The sequence below is a fragment of the Mustela lutreola genome, chromosome 11, assembly GCF_030435805.1.
Source record: "Mustela lutreola isolate mMusLut2 chromosome 11, mMusLut2.pri, whole genome shotgun sequence".
NCBI classification, from domain to species: domain Eukaryota; kingdom Metazoa; phylum Chordata; class Mammalia; order Carnivora; family Mustelidae; genus Mustela; species Mustela lutreola.
In genome coordinates this window covers 67,370,581-67,392,502 of record NC_081300.1, presented here as the reverse complement: position 1 = coordinate 67,392,502, position 21,922 = coordinate 67,370,581, and the positions used below count along the sequence as shown (strand labels likewise).

Genomic DNA, 21,922 nt, shown 5'->3' with positions numbered 1-21,922 from the left:
TTATTGAAAAGGCTGTCTTTTTTCCATTGGACATTCTTTCCTGCTTTGTCGAAGATTAGTTGACCATAGATTTGAGGGTCTATTTCTGGGCTCTCTATTCTGTTCCATTGATCTATGTGTCTGTTTTTGTGCCAGTACCATGCTGTCTTGAGGATGACAGCTTTGTAATAGAGCCTGAAGTCCGGAATTGTGATGCCACCAACGTTGGCTTTCTTTTTCAATATCCCTTTGGCTATTCGAGGTCTTTTCTGGTTCCATATAAATTTTAGCATTATTTGTTCCATTTCTTTGAAAAAGATGGATGGTACTTTGATAGGAATTGCATTAAATGTGTAGATTGCTTTAGGTAGCATAGACATTTTCACTATATTTATTCTTCCAATCCAGGAGCATGGAACATTTTTCCATTTCTTGGTGTCTTCCTCAATTTCTTTCATGAGTACTTTATAGTTTTCTGAGTATAGATTCTGTGTCTCTTTGGTTAGGTTTATTCCTAGGTATCTTATGGTTTTGGATGCAATTGTAAATGGGATTGACTCCTTAATATCTCTTTCTTCTGTCTTGCTGTTGGTGTAGAGAAATGCAACTGATTTCTGTGCATTGATTTTATATCCTGACACTTTACTGAATTCCTGTATAAGTTCTAGCAGTTTTGGAGTGGAGTCTTTTGGGTTTTCCACATATAGTATCATATCATCTGCGAAGAGTGATAATTTGACTTCTTCTTTGCCGATTTGGATGCCTTTAATTTCCTTTTGTTGTCTGATTGCTGAGGCTAGGACCTCTAGTACGATGTTGAAAAGCAGTGGTGATAATGGACATCCCTGCCGTGTTCCTGACCTTAGCGGAAAAGCTTTCAGTTTTTCTCCATTGAGAATGATATTTGCGGTGGGTTTTTCATAGATGGCTTTGATGATATTGAGGTATGTGCCCTCTATCCCTACACTTTGAAGTGTTTTGATCAGGAAGGGATGTTGTACTTTGTCAAATGCTTTTTCAGCATCTATTGAGAGTATCATATGGTTCTTGTTCTTTCTTTTATTGATGTGTTGTATCACATTGACTGATTTGCGGATGTTGAACCAACCTTGCAGCCCTGGAATAAATCCCACTTGGTCGTGGTGAATAATCCTTTTAATGTACTGTTGAATCCTATTGGCTAGTATTTTGTTGAGTATTTTCGCATCTGTGTTCATCAAGGATATCGGTCTATAGCTCTCTTTTTTGGTGGGATCCTTGTCTGGTTTTGGGATCAAGGTGATGCTGGCCTCATAAAATGAGTTTGGAAGTTTTCCTTCCATTTCTATTTTTTGGAACAGTTTCAGGAGAATAGGAATTAGTTCTTCTTTAAATGTTTGGTAGAATTCCCCCGGGAAGCCGTCTGGCCCTGGGCTTTTGTTTGTTTGGAGATTTTTAATGACTGTTTCAATCTCCTTACTGGTTATGGGTCTGTTCAGGCTTTCTATTTCTTCCTGGCTCAGTTGTGGTAGTTTATATGTTTCTAGGAATGCATCCATTTCTTCCAGATTGTCAAATTTATTGCCGTAGAGTTGCTCATAGTATGTTCTTATAATAGTTTGTATTTCTTTGGTGTTAGTTGTGATCTCTCCTCTTTCATTCATGATTTTATTTATTTGGGTCCTTTCTCTTTTCTTTTTGATAAGTCGGGCCAGGGGTTTATCAATTTTATTAATTCTTTCAAAGAACCAGCTCCTAGTTTCGTTGATTTGTTCTATTGTTTTTTTGGTTTCTATTTCATTGATTTCTAAGCCAAAGACTATAATAAGAGATGAGGGAGGACACTATGTCATACTCAAAGGGTCTGTCCAACAAGATTTAACAATTTTAAATATCTTTGCCGCCAACGTGGGAGCAGCCAACTATATAAACCAATTAATAACAAAATCAAAGAAACACATCAACAATAATACAATAATAGTAGGGGACTTTAACACTCCCCTCACTGAAATGGACAGATCATCCAAGCAAAAGATCAGCAAGGAAATAAAGGCCTTAAAAGACACACTGGACCAGATGGACATCACAGATATATTCGGAATATTTCATCCCAAAACAACAGAATACACATTCTTTCCTGTGCACATGGAACATTCTCCAGAATGGATCACATCCTCGGTCATAATCAGGACTCAACCAGTATCAAAAGATTGGGATCATTCCCTGAATATTTTCATACCACAATGCTCTAACACTAGAACTCAACCACAAAAGGAAGTTTGAAAAGAACCCAAATATATGGAGACTAAACAGCATCCTTCTAAGGAATGAATGGGTCAACTGGGAAATTAAAGAAGAATTGAAAAAAAATCATGGAAACAAATGATAATGAAAATACAACGGTTCAAAATCTGTGGGACACAACAAAGGCAGTCCTGAGAGGAAAATATATAGCGGTACAAGCCTTTCTCAAGAAACAAGAAAGGTCTCAGGTACACAACCTAACCCTACACCTAAAGGAGCTGGAGAAAGAACAAGAAAGAAACCCTAAGCCCAGCAGGAGAAGAGAAATCATAAAGATCAGAGTTGACTGTTTCTTTAAAAGCAAGCATTGGTATTTTCCAATCCACCACTTGGTATTTTCCTAAAGGAGTAGAAAAAAAAAATGTGACCAAAAATCCTGCAGAGGGATGTTGACAGTGGCTTTATTCATAACTGTCCAAACCTGGAATCAGCCAACTGAAATGAATTTCTGGAGGTGATGGAGGAATAAACTGGGGTGTGCCCGAATAATGGAATATTGATCAGCAGTAAGAAAATCTGAGCCATCAAGCCATAAAAAGACATGGAGAACACTTAGATCCACATTGCTCAGTGAAAGAGCCAATATGAAATGGCTGGACTCTGTATAACTCCAATGATAAAACATTCTCGAAAAAGAAGAGAAATGAAAAGAAAAGAAAAAAGAAAAGAGAAGAAAAGGAAAGGAAAGAAAATCTAGGGACGACTGAGGGGTCGGTTGGTTTTGTGTCCATAACCAGTTTTGTCTTGGGTTGTGATTCCAAGGTCATGGGATTGGGTCATATGCTGGGCAGGTGAAGTGTGGCATTGTTCTTTTGCTCCCTGAACTGGGTTTGCTGCTGATACCCTTCCTCACCACAATAGTGCCAAGACGAAGAAATACCCAACTTAATTCCCCTATCACCCATGAGTGTCTCTGTTCCAACCTGAGCTGACCCAGCTTCCCTCCCTCTCTGCATCTCAGGAAACAATGGCCAGACTCTCCTGCACCCAGAGCACTGGCTTCAGTGTAGGGATCTACTATGTATACTGGCTCCAGCAGATCCTTGGAAGCCCTTCATGGTATCTCTGGTACAATTCAGACTCAAGAATAAAGATGTGATCCAGGGTCTCCAGCTGCTTCTCTGGATCCAAAGCTGCCTCAGGAAATGCAGGGCTTCTGCTCATCTCTGGGCTGCAGCCTGAGGACAAGGCTGACTATTACTGTGCGATTGGACAGCAATGCTTCTCACAGTAACACAGACTGATGGAGACAGGCAACTGAACCCTCCATTTGCTGTCTTGTTCAATGGCAATTCAAAACTTGCAAAAAAATGTTTATACACAAACTGTAATTGTATTTACTACTTGGTTCATGATGGGTCTACTCTCAAGTATCCATTCAGTGATGCCTTGGATTTAAGAAAAATAGAACAAAAATATCAGCAAATACAATTCAATGTGATGATGATGGTGTTTCAGTTATTCCTCTGGGTTGAAACCAGATTCTGTGCACCTGCCCTTTTTATCTCTTGAAATAAGTAAAACTAGACTTTCTTTGCCTTTATCCTCAACTTAACCCAGGGAGCATCCCAGCAGGTGGAGCCTTCTACTGCATGGACTCTACCATTCCAGGTGGCAGAGCAGACACGCTTTCTTCCCTCCCAGGGTCCTGTGCTCAGGACTGGAGAAGGTTCACTGTGCCCCATGGGTAAGGCTCTGGGTTGTGAGATGTTATGTGGAAACCCAGACCTTTGAGGGATTGCCCTGTAATACTTGTTAGGTACCTGAGCTTTCAGTTGGAACTTATGGAGAAGGAGATTTTGAGGCCTCGAGGCCAGGAATCCTCTCATGATCCAAGAGAGTATGGAAGATTCTGCATAATGGCTGGAAAAGGGAGAGCATGTCCCAAAGAAGTTGTAGGAATGGGGTCCATGGATAAGGCTCTGCTATAGCCAACACTACTCAGGGTCCATGGGCACCCCAAATAGATTTTTCTGAGCCCACAGTCAGAGTCTGTGTCCTGCTCACCCTCTATACCTTATTAGAGCTTCTGTGAGGTCAGGCTGTGGGACGTCCAGATCAGGGACCCCCCCCCCCCCAAACCATATGTGCGTGTGTTAATGCCCCTGTGAAGTTCTTGATGATTCCAGACTTGAGGCCACCATCACTTGAACAGGAGAGAAGAAACATGGGATTTCTCATGAAATTGGTACCAAGGCTCAGACTGAGTCCCTATGCCTGTACTCAGGACAGCATGAATGACAATCCTCATTTCCAACCTCATTCTCCAGATCCAGCTGTGTCATCAGCAACTGTTCTACTATCTCTTGGCTTTAGTGTGAGGAGAGACTGATTATTATTGTTATAGAGCTGATACAACCAAATGGCACACAAAGCTCCCAGTCCATGGGCAAATATAATGACATACTCTCTAACCCTGTTCCTGTCTTTATTCATCATTCCCATGTTCCTGTCTGGGAATAAACACAACTCAGGTTATAGTTTCTGCTATTAAGTGTTCTACTGAGATCAGAGAAATTTGTGTTTTAGGTTTTATGGATGTTTATGAGGTCAATAAAAATCTCATTTTATAGGTATTGGTCTTCCAATGCAATAGAATTACTTTGTTTCCAGAAACAAAATGATCCTTATAATTTCTGGGTGACAATGACAAGAAGGGCTGTGGCTCAGGATGTGTGACCCTGGAGAACATGGTGGCCCTCTCCCCAACACCCTACATGTACCCTGTTGCCATTCTGGGCTTTACTGATAATTTCATGTTATCTGAAATCTAGAGATATTCAGTTTGTCTCTTTATCCTGAGATTTGATGGAATGACAACACACATACATTGATGTGAGAGTAGGTGGAATCCCTTTTTTGGTACAAGACTTTTTGGCACATTGAACATGTATGTAACGTGCTAAATCTCATTAGGTTCATATGCCAAATATGGAGGGTTTGGAATTGTTTCATGTTCAGGAAGAAAGCAGGACAAGGGACAAAGATAGTGGGATAGTCATCAAGATGAGTTATATCTATGATCTTGTATTGAATAAGGATGCAAGATGTTCTTTATCTATAGCTTAAGTTAAATATAGACATATATATATATATATATATATACACACACACACATAAATTTATTTATTCTCATCTCTTGAATATTTGTATATATTTACATGTATATATATATATATATATATATATATATATATATATATATATTCTCTTCTCCCTTCTGTGGTGATGTGAGTATATCAGGTAATGAAGAACCACTGACTGACACTCAGAGTTGCCAAAATATGTGTTGTTTTTTTTTAATATAATTTTTTATTTTTTATAAACTTATGTGTTTTTTTTCCCACTATTACAAGTGGAAACTTATCTCACCAAAGAATGAGGAAGACATCGCTGATAGACCAGGGAAGGGGCTGAAATTCAGGGTTTTGAAATAACAGGAAAAGAGGGAAGTTGGGTGCCAGAGAGCAAGGGTTGGGGCTGCATGAAGGGTGGGGCCAGAGCATGAAGGCCTTTTTGGGAAGTTCAGGGTTTGGGTTTTCTGCCAAGAGCAATGGGAGTTTCACTACTTGGGGTGCCTGCCTGGGCTCAATGAGGAACATCCCTATGCCTGCCTTTAAGACAGAGTATGTGAGGAAATCTGGTGATCCTCATCACAGGAATTTACTAGAAATCCTTGTATGGATGTTTGGAGAACATGTGCACAGCGAAACCTGAGCTGCATCCCTGGGGCACTGAGGAAGGGAAAATTTATGGAACCAACTGCTCAGATATTGAATACATCTGGAAAACTATAACATCTCACATTTAACTTCTACTAAACTAAGAAAAAAACATTAAGAAATATAAGTAAAGATTTTAAAAATATAAATAAATTTTATGACACCTAAGACAAACTCCTGCCAAGAAATATATGCCACAGATAAGTAGAGCCTACAAACTTGGAATTATGAACTCAGTTCCTCTTGACTGGTAAATGTGAAGCCAACAAAATCTGTTATTTGTATTTATTTTTTTCACCCACCATTAAATCAAATATAATATCCATCAACATGTTCAAGGCAATGTTTTCAAATGCTTGCTGCATTGTCCTCTTTGGAATATGGCACTAAATGCTTGTATTCCTACAAAATTCTCTATTTATGCCTTTCCTAGGAATAGTCCATACAATTTCTTCAAAACAGCTCAGGTGTTCCCCCCACTCTGTATCACCTGACCTGATACACATCTGGGTCACTCAGCGTTATCTAGAATGTCCTCTAACTAATTATATATGCACGTATTTAAAAATCTTATGGACGAGGGCTCCATCTGGAGTGAGAACTTACAGGAAGCAAGCACAAGCATCAGAATCCTAGAACAGGTGTCCCCAACTGTTGTTAAGTTCTCATTTTTTGAAACGCTTACATAAGTACCTGCTTTTACTGATAAAATAAATCTGAAGAGGATTTTCAGTTTTATATTAATTGAGAAAAAGAAAGAAAGGCCATACTAAAATTCAACATTTGTTTTATTTTTCAGGGAGACTTTACAAGACAAGCACCACTCAGAAAGCAGGACTGGCGTCATCCAGCTCCTTCCCTGTGAACTACACTCAGCCTCTCAGTATCAGGACTCCAGCACTTTGAACTATGTATGTCATCATATTTACTTTATCTCTATTTATTTTGTACATCTGACAGCAAAATGTATCCTTAGGTATTAGAGAAACCTAGGAAAGCCTTTTTGAGCCTGAAAACATGCAGAAATTTGTGCATATAAATTAATGTTAAATACTTCTTTGTCTTATGCCATTGTGGCTTACTAAAGATCCTTAGGGAAGATGTACTTTCAGAGAGCAGGAGAAACATACTAAGAATTGTACGGTGGATGCGTGTATACACAGGGAATTGAGGAACTGCAGAAATCAGCTGGCCACTTAGGGTTTTGGGATACAGAGACTACTGCAACCTGTGACCAGCAGGGGTGGGGGGGGGGTGCTGTAGGATTGCCCTATTATCCTTATATGGTGGTTTACTGAGGTACATTCACTCAAGGGAAACGACCTGGGGACTGGGACCTGCTGTCCTTGATGGGGACTCAGCAGCTGTTTCTTCTCTGGTCTGGCAGAGTCCCCTGAGAGGGAGCTGTATGTGGTCTCAGCAGGTGCTTCCCAAGAGGTGAAACCAAACACCATCCTCCTGAATGTGTGGTGTGAACTGAGCTCTACCACCAGGGCTCAGGGAGGGGCTGGGCTGACACTGGGTGGACCCCATTTGCATGGACAGTCCTGCCAGCTGCATAGGGTGAAGGAGAAAAGGAGGCCTGGGGCAGACCAGCCCATTGTGGGGACCAGGGTCTGTGTCACCATGGCCTGGATTCCTGTCCTCCTCATGCTCCTGTCTCACTGCACAGGTAGGAAAAGGCCTCAGGGACACAGGTGGCCCCATATGTCATTTTCTATGTTCAGGATATTGAGGCTTTTTGTTTTTTTGTTTTCTGTTTTTGTGTGTGTGTTTTTGTTTTGTTTTTCCCACTTATTGTTCCATCATCCATGAGTGTCTCTATTTGCAGGATCTTTGGCCCAGCCTGTGCTGACCCAGCCACCCTCACTCTCTGCCTCTCTGGGAACAATAGCCAGACTCACCTGCACCTTGAGCAGGGACATCAGTGTTGGTAGTAAATACATGTACTGGTACCAGCAGAAGCCAGGGACCCCTCCCCGGGTTCTCCTGTACTACTACTCAGACTCAAATACACAGCTGGGACCTGGGATTCCCAGTCGCTTCTCTGGCTCCAAGGACACTTCAGCCAATGCAGGGATTCTGCTCATCTCTGGGCTGCAGCCTGAGGACGAGGCTGACTATTACTGTGCAGTGGGGCATAGTGGTGCTGGTCACAGTGACACACAGAGATGGGGAAGTGGGACAAATACCTCAGCCTGCTCACAACCTTGCACTCTGACTCTCTTCCAAATTAAAATAACTAGAGTAAACACTGACTGTACTTGGAAATAGCTTCTAGATCACAATATCCTTTCTCCCAGGTTCTTATGCAACCTAAGTGATCTCTCAGGGAGAAAATAATACAAAACAAAACAAAGACAACAAAAAAACTCATGGTAATGGACAAACTTTGTCTGGTGATCCAAGTGTAAAAATTCAGAGCCTGTTGAGCTCGCATTTTTTCTCTCTTTATAAAGACACATGAACTGGGGCACCTGGGTGGCTCAGTTGGTTAAGCCGCTGCCTTCAGCTCAGGTCATGATCCCAGGGTCCTGGGATCAAGTCCCGCATCGGACTCCTTGCTCAGCAGGGAGCCTGCTTCTCTCACTGCCTCTGCCTGCCTCTCTGCCTGCTTGTGTGTACTCTCTGTCTCTTTCTCTGGAAAATAAATAAAATCTTAAAAAAAAAAAGACACATGAACTTTCCTTGATTTTCTTGAACAGAGCATACAGATCATCCAAGCAGGTGGACAGTCCCCCAGAGCATGGACCCTGTTCCTACAGGGCTCAGAGCACAGATCCTCCTTCCCTCCATGCTCCTGTGCTTAGGACAGGGTGAGTAGCTCTGTGTTTCAGGAATAAGGTCTAGGATTGGTGCCGAGTAAGGACTCAGAACAGGAGGCATTCTGAGGGCACAAGTGACTTGTTGGACTCTATTATTTCAGCTGTGATGTCAGGAGAGGGTAGTTAGACCTGGAGGAATTTTGAGTGTCTATTCTCTGACCTCTCAGTAGGGCTTGTATGGGTAAGGGGAAGTCTCCAGCTGTGCTATAAAATGCTGAGCCTGCTCTACGGAAGGTAGGTGAAGTAGATCCCACAGCTGACACTGTCAGCTGTAGATCACACAGTAGATCAGTAGATCACACAGCTAACACTGTCAGGGTCAGCAACCCATGCAGCAGATTTCCTGAGCCCACAGGCACTGACTGTGTCCTCCTCTTTCCTGCCACAATAGGGCTTGTCAGTGATCTACACAGTATGGGGGCAATGCAGCACCATGAACATGATGACCCCCACCTGTGCACAAGGATGTCCACCCCATGAGCCTCCCCAGGAATATGTCCTGTTATTTGTGACAGCAAGGGTAGACTTGCAAGATATTACCCTAAGTGAAAAAAGGCCTACAGGGAAAGACACATTATGTTTTTTCTTCTTATTTATATGTGGAATCTACAGGAAAAAGTAATAACAGAAAAACCCTGCTGCATAGTTTTAGTAGTGAAGATGATTTAGAATAGGATATTTGTATGCCTACAGCTTCTTAAATATAATTGGACTGTCAAATAATAATTTATAATTATTATAATATACATAACAGGGCACCTGGGTCGCTCAGTTGGTTAAGCAACTGCCTTCAGCATAGGTCATGATCCCAGAGTCTGGGATTGATTCCTGCATGGGATCCCAGCTTTGCAGGGAGTCTGCTTCTCCCTCTGACTGTCTCCCCTCTCAGACTCTCTCTTACTTGCTCTCTCTCTCAAATAAATACATATAATCTTTATAAAAATAATATACATAACAGAAAATTTACTGTTTCAGTCACTCTTTAATGTGCAATTCAGAGATATTGGGTACACTCCCAATGTTGTGTACCCATCACAACTAGCCATTTCTAGAATCTTCATCATCCCAAGCAGTAACTGTGTACCCGATAGGGGAATATATAACATGGATCCGGCCAAGGAGCCGGGGCTCCAGGATCCCTTGCCAATTCAGGAAGCAACAGAGAGCAGAGGGCAGCATTGATGGGGGCTCTTGGCAGATATGGCCTGTCCCAGGTGGGAGCATTCTTTGGGCTGTGCTTCCTACCCCAGATTGACCATATAGATGCACTGTGCCTGCCATGGCATGGGTATCAATGTGCCCACTGCAGGGTGCCCAGTCATTCTACCTTTGTGTCCCGAAGTGTGCCATGAAACACCAGAGACAACATGAGGATCTCATTTGGGGCATCTGCTATATGAGTCATGCATATCACTATCTGAATCCCATCCAAAATCCATGTCAACTCTTCTCCAGAGAATAATATCACCAGAATTTTCTTAAGAAATGTATTGGATGTATAGATTTCTTTGGGTAACAAGGACATTTTAATGCCATTTTTGATGTGGAGAGCACCAGATTTAAGAATTACTTGGAGATTGTGTGTGAGGCATAAAGATGTTTTTAAGATGATACCCATGTCTGTGGTTCAGAATTTGTGTTGATGATGATAGTCCTAATGAAGCTTGAGATACCTATTTTGGGCATAAGTTATAGAGGCAGATATTTGTATTTTTTTTCATTTGCTGATTTATTTGTGTTTAATTCAAACGTATTTCTCGAATGCCAGGAAAGTATCAGCAAGCTCCAAAAAGTGTTGCAAGAAGATAAACAAATTTGTGAAGATCACAGGCACATGTTCAGTTTTTATCTGACTCACTATGAAAGGCAGTGATCAGATATTTTTTGAGAAGTTCAGAAGGAACCATTAAGCATTTGTATGAATAAGACATACAGTTCTATGTTAAGTGAGAGATACTGGATAGAAATAAACACACACACACACACACACACACACACACACACACACTGCCCTTATCAGAGTAGAATGGATTAGATAACATCACTGGAGAAAATAATCATGTTAATATTTATAGCGTGAATACAACCACGTCTGGCACATTGATGAACTAGAAATGGATCATTTCTGTGAGTCATTAAATGAGTCATTAAAATATATCTCAGACTGAGGACAGAGGCTTAGGAATTTCTGGATCATGAATGATGTCCTTGGGACTCCTATCCCTATGTCCCCAAATGTACAGTGCCACCAAGATGAGCCTAGTGTCTGGTCCAGGAGACCCATTCACACATGGTGTCTCCCCTCTTGCCTGGGGGTTCCTGACTACATCCTGGGAGGGCTCTGTGGTTGACCATCTCTCTCTTTATAGGGAGAGTGACAGTAGCTTCTTCTTTTGCTGTTTTTTTCCTAAAACCAAAACAAATGTATTATAATTTGCATGCCATAAATTTCAGTGCTCTAAAGTGTACAATTCAGTGGTCTGTAGTATATTTAACTGAGTTGAGCAACTACCATCAAGATTAAATTGACATTGCCATCACCTGCAGATAATCCCCTGACCCACCAGTGGTCATGCCAGTGTCCTCCTGTGCTCAGCACTCTGTGGCCCGAAATTCCCTCCTGTTTGCAGTGAACTCTCTACTGTGCACATTTCATAGGGACTGAACCCTAGAAACAGTGCTCTTATATGTGTTCTGTTCATTGTCATCAGGAGCATGTGTATTGTTGTGGCGGCATCACCACCAGATGGAAATATGCAGACTGCTTCATTTATGTACATGTCACCTTGTGTGGAGGGCATGGAAATCTATCTGTAATCTATCTAATTTTAATGCATGGGATGCTGAAATGCTCATGATTTACCTTTCCATAGCGGTCTATAAAATAGTTATGGAAAATTATAAAAAAAATAGTTATGGATTTCAATGTGTTTTTTTATATTTATTTTCCAATATCAAATATCCCTTATTATTTTTTTAGGTTTGTTCGAAGTAAATAATTCATTCAGTGGTTCTTTTATTTGGTTATGAAAAGTAACATTATGTTATTTAGATTTTTTTCTAGTTTTTCTCTCATGCATTTTTTTTTCTTGACTTACAGTGGGAAGTGGGCTGTTTCTCCTTTCCCTTTTTCCTACTCCCCTGTGCCTGGCAGACACTAAATGTCACTTTTCCGGGACGCCTGGGTGGCTCAGTGGGTGAAGCCGCTGCCTTCGGCTCAGGTCATGATCCCAGGGTCCTGGGATCGAGCCCCGCATTGGGCTCTCTGCTCAGCAGGGAGCCTGCTTCCTCCTCTCTCTCTCTGCCTGCCTCTCTGCCTGCTTGTCATCTCTCTCTGTCAAATAAATAAATAAAAAATCTTTTTTAAAAAAATAAATGTCGCTTTTCCCTTCTTTTCCCATTATAGTGGTGTTTTCAGGGCTCCCCACCTAAGGTGCTGACCCTGTCTGCCCACAGCACTGCATTTGAGACCTCCTGTCTCCCTCTTGGAGGCCCAATCTGTGGTCAGGGCCCAGGTCTCCTTGCTGTCCTGTGTCTTCACACTCAGAGAACTTTCTGCTCTGATGTTGGTTCAGAACTGCTACTAGCTCCCACCTCTGCCTCCCACAGACTTTTTTGAAACTGACTTTTCTTTCCACTGAAGCTCATGACTTCTGAGGTTAGCATGGGAGTGAGGACACCAAGGTCTCTGGTCGGTTTGAGCATTTATGTATTCATTTGTTTTCATTTACGGAATGGGAGAAGTTGGTGTATGAGCTATCTCATATGGTGTGAGTCCTGTATAGTTTCCTGTCTTCCTAATTTGTGAAGGTGTTTTTAAGAGATATAATTTCTGTGCAGGGCAAGCATTTTGGATATATATATACACACACACACACATACACACACAATATATATATTGTATATATATGTATGTATGTATACATACATACATACGTATGTGTATATATATATATACACACAATTATAAATACTTTTAGAAAGCATATTTTCTTCCCTAATACCACGGATGAAATGGATCATCTCAAAGAGTATATATTGAAGTTATAGCCCTTAGGGCCAAAGAATGTAACCTTATTTGATAATGGGGTTGTCCCAGATGTAATTAGGAAAGATAAGACGATAATGTGTTGGGGTGACCTCCTCATCCAATATCACTGGTGTGTGTGTGTGTGTAACAAAACAGCCAGATAGAGACCAGGAGGGCACCATGGGAACATAGAGGCAGAGACTGTGGCCCCAGAGCTGCAATCAGGGTGTGCCAAAAATTGGCCTTATACTTCCAATGGTTAGAGAGAGACAAGGAGGATTCCTCAGCAGGTTTCAGAGGGGACACAGTCACTCCCTGCAAACTGTGGGACATTAAGAGAACCACAGAAATACAATTCTACTGTTTGAAGCCACCTAGTCTGTGGTACATTCTTAGGCAACTGTAGAAATATACCTAAAAATCAATATATATAAATATAGGAAATGTTACTAATAAGTGGAGATATGCAACTTAATAATGAAATTACTTCTCAGTTATAAAATTGGTAAATATTAAGATGGAGTTTATCCTCTGTAATATGTGTGCTAAAATGGGAACTCTTATAAATGATGGTGAGAGTATAAATTGGTACATAAATTTTAGAGCATAAATTTTAAATTTTTATCAAACATTAAATATATGTATGGCTTGCATCGGTGTTACATTTTTGCAAATCAATTATTAAAAACATAACCTAACTAATACACATAACAATAAATATACTGGCATATCCAGTTCAGAGATGTTACAATAACAACAATTGAGACCAACATGGATATTTCTCCATGGAAAAGTGGTCAAATTATGGTAAATTATCCTATTGAAAGATGATGAAATATGAATTAAAATAAGATACATCTCTATACATGCAAAAAATATCACAGATTATATTTTATATGTAAAGACAGTCATGGAGCGCTGGAACTATACAAAAACTAAGACTGTGTTATCTTTTATATATATAATACTACACATATATAACACAAAGACAGATACACATACATGTATATAAAATTTTCATATATATTATATATATACTTTACATATATAACATATACACATATATTATATATATGAATATATGTATGAAATTACTAGAGCACATTCTTGAGAGAGGTTTCAGTTATGCACTCAGAGAGTAAGTGGCTGTGGAACAGAAGAGTGGGTTGTCAATGGACAGTATCATATCAATTTTATAGACCATTTATAGTTACATTATTTATTGTCATCCCTTTTACCATGAAAAATAATAAAATTTGACTAAAAATACATTAAATGGAACAGAGAACTAATACAAAATAATGTCTGTAAGGGTAATATTCAAGAATAAGGGGGTGTCTGGGTGACTCAGTGGGTTAAATCCTCTGCCTGCAGCTCTGGTCATGCTCCCAGAGTACTGGGATTGAGCTCTGCACTGGACTCTCTGCTCAGCAGGGAGCCTGCTTCCTCCTCTCTCTCTCTCTGCCTGCTTATGATCTCTGTCTGTCAAATAAATAAATAAAATAAATAATCGTTTAAAAAGACGAATAAGTGAGAATCCACCAAATTAATCAAGGACAAAAGATATGTTGTATCTGACAGCATGATATTCTCATGGCAAAGACTTATGATAAAGGCAAGATATATGCCATGGGACCTCGTTACCCTAACAGGAGACCCTGGCAACAACAACAATAACCAAATAAGTCAACCTGTAAGGGTAATCCAAACAAGGGGTGCCTGGGTGGCTCAGTAGGTTAAGTCACTGCCTTCGGCTCAGGTCATGATCTCAGGGTCCTGGGATCAAGTCCCACATCAGGCTCTCTGCTCAGCAGGGAGCCTGCTTCCTCCTCTCTCTCTCTCTCTCTCTGCCTGCCTCTCTGCCTACTTGTGATCTCTCTCTGTCAAATAAATAAATAAATAATCTTTTAAAAAAAAGGGTAATCCAAGCAGAATTACTACAATAGGCTTCTCTGGGGAACTAGAAGCCTTGAACTTGGTTCAACTACATTATGTCCGAGTAGCAAAGCCAGGCACAAGGCAGATGCAGACTCAAATATCACATAATCCTGAAAACTCTCCTAATGTAAATGTTTCAGTTAGCTGTGTACCCGAGGGCATTGATTCTCTGGAAAAATGGATGGATCAAACCCAAAGCCCACATAGCTGACCTACTCATTCTACCCCCTGGATGGTGACATTAGAAAGATCCACCTGCAAAGGTCACAAAATCCTTCCTGTGGTGCTGGAGAGTGTTCCATATTCTGTGGGGGAATATGTCAGAGGTCAGTAGGGGCACAGGTGGGCTTCTCCTGAGAGCTCAGGGTCTGAGCCAGAAAGACTAGGAAAATCTAACAGTGACATTTGCCACTAGGGCAAGCAGGATCCTCACTGAGACTTTCCTGCACCTGGGCCTTCAGGGCCGCAAGATCCTTCAGCTCAGATTCGTGCATGCCTCATACTTCATCCTCTATGGAATCAGACTAAATTGTCTAGACCTGATATTCATGGGAAGAGAGATGGACAGGATGATCAGATAACAGAAACACATTTGAAATAGACCAAACCTTGGAACAGAAGTCACCAAGGTCACTGGGGATGTGATCTGGTGAAAGACACCCCCCTGACACAGTGTCTCAGGTCACCCTGCAGACATTGTTGTGTGTGAGTTCCCAGCATCTGCTCCTTTCAAGATCTCCCAGGGGACATGTGAGAAACCCTAGGGCAGTGAGAAAGAGGAGGTTGATTTGCATGAAGCGCCTTCTCCTCATAACAGGTCTGGAGATATGAAAATGTCCAGAACACCCCCACTCCAGCCTAGAGTCTGTGAGGGACACATACTGCAGGAGTCCCCAACATGACCTAGGTGTTATTTCTCCTTGGGCTCATTGCATATGGCTCAGGTCATGGGTAGGGAATCTGTCCATGGGAAACATTTAAAATCAGGGACTCAAGGGCTTCTTTTTTTCCCCCCATAACAGCAGCTTTCTCTCCTGTTGGTAATCAGAGCAGACTCTCAGAGTGTGGTGAACCAGAAGCCATCACTGTTAGTGTCTCCAGAAGGGACAGTCACCCTAACTTGTGGCCTCAGCTCTGGCTCAGTCTCTGCAACTATCTCCCTTCACTGATTCCCGCAGACCCCAGGCCAGGCTCCCCACATGCTCATCCACAGCACAAGCAGCCTCCCTTTTGGGGTCCCTGTTTGCTTCTCTGGATCCAGCTCTGGGAACAAAGCCATTCTCACTATCATGATGGTCGAGGCTGAGGATGAGGTCGACTATCACTGTTTGCTGTCTGTGGGTGGTGGTCCTTACACAGTGATTTAAATCTATGAGGAAGTGTAACTGGAACCTCCTGAAGGGTTATGAATGGCTTAGCCTTAGAGACAAGAGAGAAGTTGGTTGTGGTAATGGTCACCACCACCATGGGAAGGGAAGCTCCCTGGCCTCATCCTCCTCTTCCTTGGTTCAAGGCCATGTGTACCCCATCCTGGTTATTCCAGAATGTGTCCATCTCTCCACTGTGACATTTTCAGACTGTGCTTCCTCTCTCACCTGCCTGATGTGTTGAGTGGGGACTCAGTTCCATTTTATATAAATCAGTACTAAGAGTCAATCTTCTGCTGCTTCCAATAAAGACTATTATCCAGAGAGCATTGGAAGTTATGATTATATTCATTAATTTGATCATTAGAGACATGTTAACAATTTATTTTAATTGGAATCTTGATAAAGACGCAATTCTCCATCCTAGACCTTTTAAATCTGAAGCATCTGTTGATGTTCATAGATTTACATTTAACAATTCCTCCAGGAGATTTGTATGACTGTTAATGTTTGCAAAGCATGTGTTCTTTTATTATTATGAAGTTATTTCTGAAAATGTCTCTTTAGAAGACAGTTGCAACATCTTCTGACACAATCATTCCTCAAATCCCACTGAAGACCAAAGAACACTGAGAAACAGATTCAAAATCTCAGGCTACTGATGGTTATAAGAGTTGGCTATGGCACAATGAATGCTGGGAGATACAGAAGTGAGGGAGAATATGTATCCAGTGGATGTAGTTGTATAATTTGGCCTGGAGCCTGGATGATCTGAGCATTCTGGTTTTTGACTATAAAAGGCTCCCAGGGAAATAACGAGAGACACAGGATGGCATAACATTGTACATTTTGTTTCAACCCCCTGCCACTAAATGAGGTTGTGCAATACTTGGCATTATATTTGGATGGTTTCTACTATTTTTGTTTCAGAATATATCATCTGCATTGAAAATTACTGAACAGGGGAGCCTGGGTGGCTCATTGATTGTCTGCCTTGGTTCAGGTCATGATCTCCAGGTCTCAAGATGCAGCCCCACATCAGACATCCAGCTCAGGGGATGTGTCCTTCTCTATCTGCTTGTACCTCTGCTTGTAGTCTGTGTGTGTGTGTGTGTGTGTGTGTGTGTGTGTGTGTGTGTATGTGTATGTGTGTGTCTATACACTCTCAAATAAATAAATGAAATCTTAGCAAAATAAAATAAGCATAAAAATCACTAAACAATACAGAAATTTAATATATCAGTTTATTTTATATCCACAATGATATTAACTTCTAGGGAAAGTTACAACAAAGTTAAATACATCCCAGGCATAACTTAAGCACTGTAGATTTTGTTCCAGGAATGAGGAGTCACATTGTCTAACTCATCCTGCCAGTAACTGCATTGAAATTGTTCATTGATTTAGTTGATAGCCTTCCCTTGAAGAAAATTTCAGGCCAGAAGACTTCACTAGAGAATTCTACCATGCATTTAAAGGGGAAATAATGAGAGTACTAGAGAAAATGGAGAGGAAGAAAGAAACTTGAATATATATTATAAATCCAGTTTTTCTCTGATATCATAACCAGATAAAATGTTTAAAATAGAAGTTAAGAATCAATATAATTAAAAAAATAATCAATATGGTTCATAGACTTAAGGACCAAAATATAACAAAATATTTGCATATTCAGTCAGCAATATATCAAATGGGCACCTGAGTTGCTCAGATGGATAAGGGTCTCACTCTTGGTTTTGGCTCAGGTCATGATCTCATGGATCATGGGATTGTGCCCCTTTTGGTTCACATTTCAGCCTGTTTGAAGATTATCTCCCTCTGTGCCACCTTTCTCTCTCTCTCTCAAGTTAAATGAATACATCTTTAAGAGATCCCCAATGCATCAAAGATGGTCATTTAAGACATTTAAGGTTTGAAACATTTGAAAGTCAGTCAAGGTAATTCACTCTATAAGAGAATAAATTAAAAATAAAATCATCTCAATAAATGCACCAATATTCCCCTGAAGCCATTCATCTAGAGTGAAACCATTCAAGAAGGGGAAAAAAAATTGTATTATTCTTAGGTGATATGATCATCTATGTACAAAATAAAAGAGAATTGACATGAAAAGAAAAATCTCAAAACTCTGAAATATGGACTCTGAAAAACAATCTGAGGGGTTTGAAGTGGCGGGGGTGTGGGAGGTTGGGGTACCAGGTGGTGGGTATTATAGAGAGCACGGATTGCATGGAGCACTGGGTGTGGTGAAAAAATAATGAATACTGTTTTTCTGAAAATAAATAAATTTAAAAAACCTAATAAGCAATTGCAGCATTTTCAAATGCACACTTAATATAGAAAAATCAAGTGCTTACCCATTAACTAGCATTAAACAAGTGGAGTGTGAAATACACTCAATTTATATTAGCCCCGAAAAAGGGGAAATTCTTAGGTCAAAAATTAAACATAATATGTGTAAGATCTATATAAGGAAAATAACATAATTCTGATGAATGAAATCAAAGATAAACTAAATAAATTGAGAGATAGTCTATGTTCATGTAAGAATGCTCATTACTTTCAAGATGCTGGTTCTTCTGAATTAGATGTATAGATTCCATTTAACCCTTAAATCCTAGAAAGTTATCCTATAAAACCTGAAGAACTGATTCAAAAGTTTACACAGAGAGGGAAGAGATCCTAATTAGCAACATAATATTGCAGGGGAAGAACAAACTTACAAGACTGACTCTTGAACTTGAAGACCTTTTATAAAGCTATAGTATTCAAGGGGTGCCTGGATGGCTCAGTGGCTTAAACCTCTGCCTTAGGCTCGGGTCATGATATCTGGGTCCTGGTATCGAGCCCTGAGTAGTGCTCTCTGCTCAGCAGAGAACCTGTTTCCCTTCCTCTATCTCTGCCTGTCTCTCTTCCTACTTGTGATCTCTGTCTGTCAAATGAATAAATAAAATCTTATTTTTTAAAAAAGCTATAGCATTCAAGATCAATAGAAGATGAGGAGAGAAATGTAGATCACAGTATGTACACTCGATGTCCGCCCTGCATTCAACAGATGCTCAATGTTGCCAAAATGTGTGTCTACCATGATCCCCAGGTGAAATCCATCTCCTTCCAAGAGAGCCTTGTGTGGAGAACATGGGAAGGATTGAAGTCAGGATCAGAGGAGTGATGTGACTGGAGCAGGGGACAAGGGGCAGAGCCTGCCAGGTGGATGGGGAAGTGTGAATGACATAGCAGGGAGGACCCTTAGATGTGGGAGGGGCTTAGGTGTTTAGCAAACAACAGTGAAGAGACATTGAAGGGTTTGAAGCCATGGGGTGACATGCCTGAGATATAGGTAAAGGACCCATCTGAGTGCCTTGAGGAGAGGGTTTCTGAGGGCAATATGTGATTGTGGTCATAGGCCTATTACTTAAGGTTCCTGTGAGTCTAGAGATTTGGTGAATATTTGCACATATAGCCTATTTGTTTTTGGGGCCCAGTGAGAACATGATTTCTGCATCCCTTTTCCCAGGCATGCAGAAATAATAATAAAGCATCACATTAAACTTCCCGCTGAAAGAAAGCAGTGGGTACAAAAACTGCAAGTGGAATATAAATTTAGCTACAATATAAGCAGTTGGTGAGGCAACAGAGGCAGAATCCTGGCAAGAATTTCAAAGCAGAAATACTCAGAAACCAATGAATTTAGGAGATACATATCACTTCCAAACTTAAGGAGATACGTCTACTATTCACCATTAAATATTCAGTCAGGCAAAGTTGTTAAATTTTCAGAAACCAATCCTTTGCATCTGATCCTGACCAAATTGTAACAGCATCAAATGATATTTGAAATATTTGCTGAGTCACTGCCTCAGGAATATGTCACTGAGCTTACTTCCTGGAAAATGTCCAGTCTGAGCATTCCCTGAAGATCCCGTACATGCCCCTCCAACCAGCTCTACTGTCCTCTGATCAGTGATGTTTGACATGATGCATTCACCTTTTACAGTAACTTCTCAGAGGATTGTGAACACTATTTGTTGATTTTTGTACATTTTTGCCATTTCCAGGGAGTGAGAAATCATAGTGATCGTACACAGTGTAAACGAATCATAGGATCTAGAGATCAGACATGGGAATGAGAAAAGACAGTGACCTGGTGAGCTGCTGAAAGCCACTGGGCTCTCAGGGCTTTAGTCCATGGTGAGGTGGGTGTGCTGTGATCAGCAAACTAAATACTCTTCAATGGGTGGTGTGAGCTGAGATCCAGCACCAAGGCTCAGGGAAAAGCTGTGTAGTCACCAGATGGACACCATTTGTATGGACAGCCCTTCCTGTGACAGAGGTTGGAGGACAAAAGGGTGTTTCGGCCAGCACAACCCACTTTGGGGATCAGGGTTTGTATCACCATGGTCTGGATACCTGTCCTACTTGTGTTCCTGTCTCACCAGACAGGTAAGGGCAGACCTCAAAGTTACTGGGTGGCTCCAAAGGAATGTTTCCATGCTCAGCATTTGAGAATTATTTTTTCCCATTCCAATGCCACCACTCTTGAGTGTCTTTGTTTGCAGGTTCCCTGTCCCAGCCTGTGTTGACCCAGCTGACCTCCCTCTCTGTATCTAGGAAACAAAAGCCAGACTCAACTGCACCCTGAGCAGTGGATTCGGTGTTGGCAACTGTATCATATTCTGGTGCCAGTAGCATCCATGAAGCCTTCCCTGGTACCTCCTGTACTTCTACCCAGACTCAATTACAGAGCTGGGATCTGGGGTCCCAAGCTGATTCTCTGGATCCAGTGATGTCTTGGCCAATGCAGGAGTTCTGCTTATCTCTGGATGCAGTCGGAGGACAAGGCTGGCTACTCCTGTGCTACAGAACATAGCGGTAGAAGCAGCAGCCATTACTCACAGTGTCTCAGACACAGAGGAAGTGAGGTAAAAAAAAAACCATCAGCCCATAGGCTTTACCTTTGAGCCTCTTTAACTGAGAAGCTTCTCTTGAAGCTCTTGGAGGTGAGATTCCTCTGTGGGAGATGTGTCCTTGAGGAGGAAGGAGTGAAGCCCAGATTATGCTGTTACCTGAGACAGGGCAGGAGGGTAGTCCCAGAAGCACACCCAGGTGAGGGGATTGAGACCAGCTGCTCATTCCCCAGGTTCTGGAGAACTTGATCAATGCTAAACACTTATACATGAAAAGCATCAGCCCTTCCGCCCAGTTGTGTCTCCTTACTACTGTCAAGAAGCAGAAATGCACTGTACATGTACAAGATCCTTCTATCTAGAATAAGAAAAATAAATAAATTAAAAAAAGAAGTTTCTAAAAAATAATCAAATTGACTTGAGCCAGATTAATAGGAGAAAATCAAATTTAATAGTGTACATATGAGGATCCACACAGAGAAGGAAACCCCAAAGATACTCAGGCAAAATGAAGTATATATGTTTTTTTCTGAACTACACCAGAGGTAGGGTAGACTATTTAGTGCAAATAAATGGAATTTACAGACAGAGGAAGGGGAGTAAATATTTGGTAGACAAATGTGTGTGGATCCCCTGGGATATAATGGAACAGAGAGGACGCCAACAAAACAGGCCTTGTTGGGCCCCTCTCTGTCTGCCCCACCTAGTTCAGGTCCTAGTGTAGTCGTCTGTGGTGGGAGGTCTTGTTCCCAGAGGAGCTGCTCTGCCTCAATTCCCTTAGTCCATTGAGGGGGAGTTAAAGGTCTTTTCCTGAGACTGCTGGGTTTCAGCTTTGAACTCAAAATAATCTTCATGCCATAGGGGCCCATTT

At 41.2% G+C, this 21,922-nt stretch overlaps 1 gene segment (V, D, J or C); it reads left to right on the top strand.

Moving 5' to 3' along the window:
• The first annotated feature begins 7,327 nt into the window (after positions 1-7,327).
• LOC131810984 (probable non-functional immunoglobulin lambda variable 11-55) overlaps positions 7,328-21,922 on the top strand; it is a 93,257-nt gene continuing 78,662 nt past the window's right edge. The window contains 1 exon segment of the V gene segment in view: positions 7,328-7,656. Coding sequence covers positions 7,611-7,656 — 46 coding nt within the window.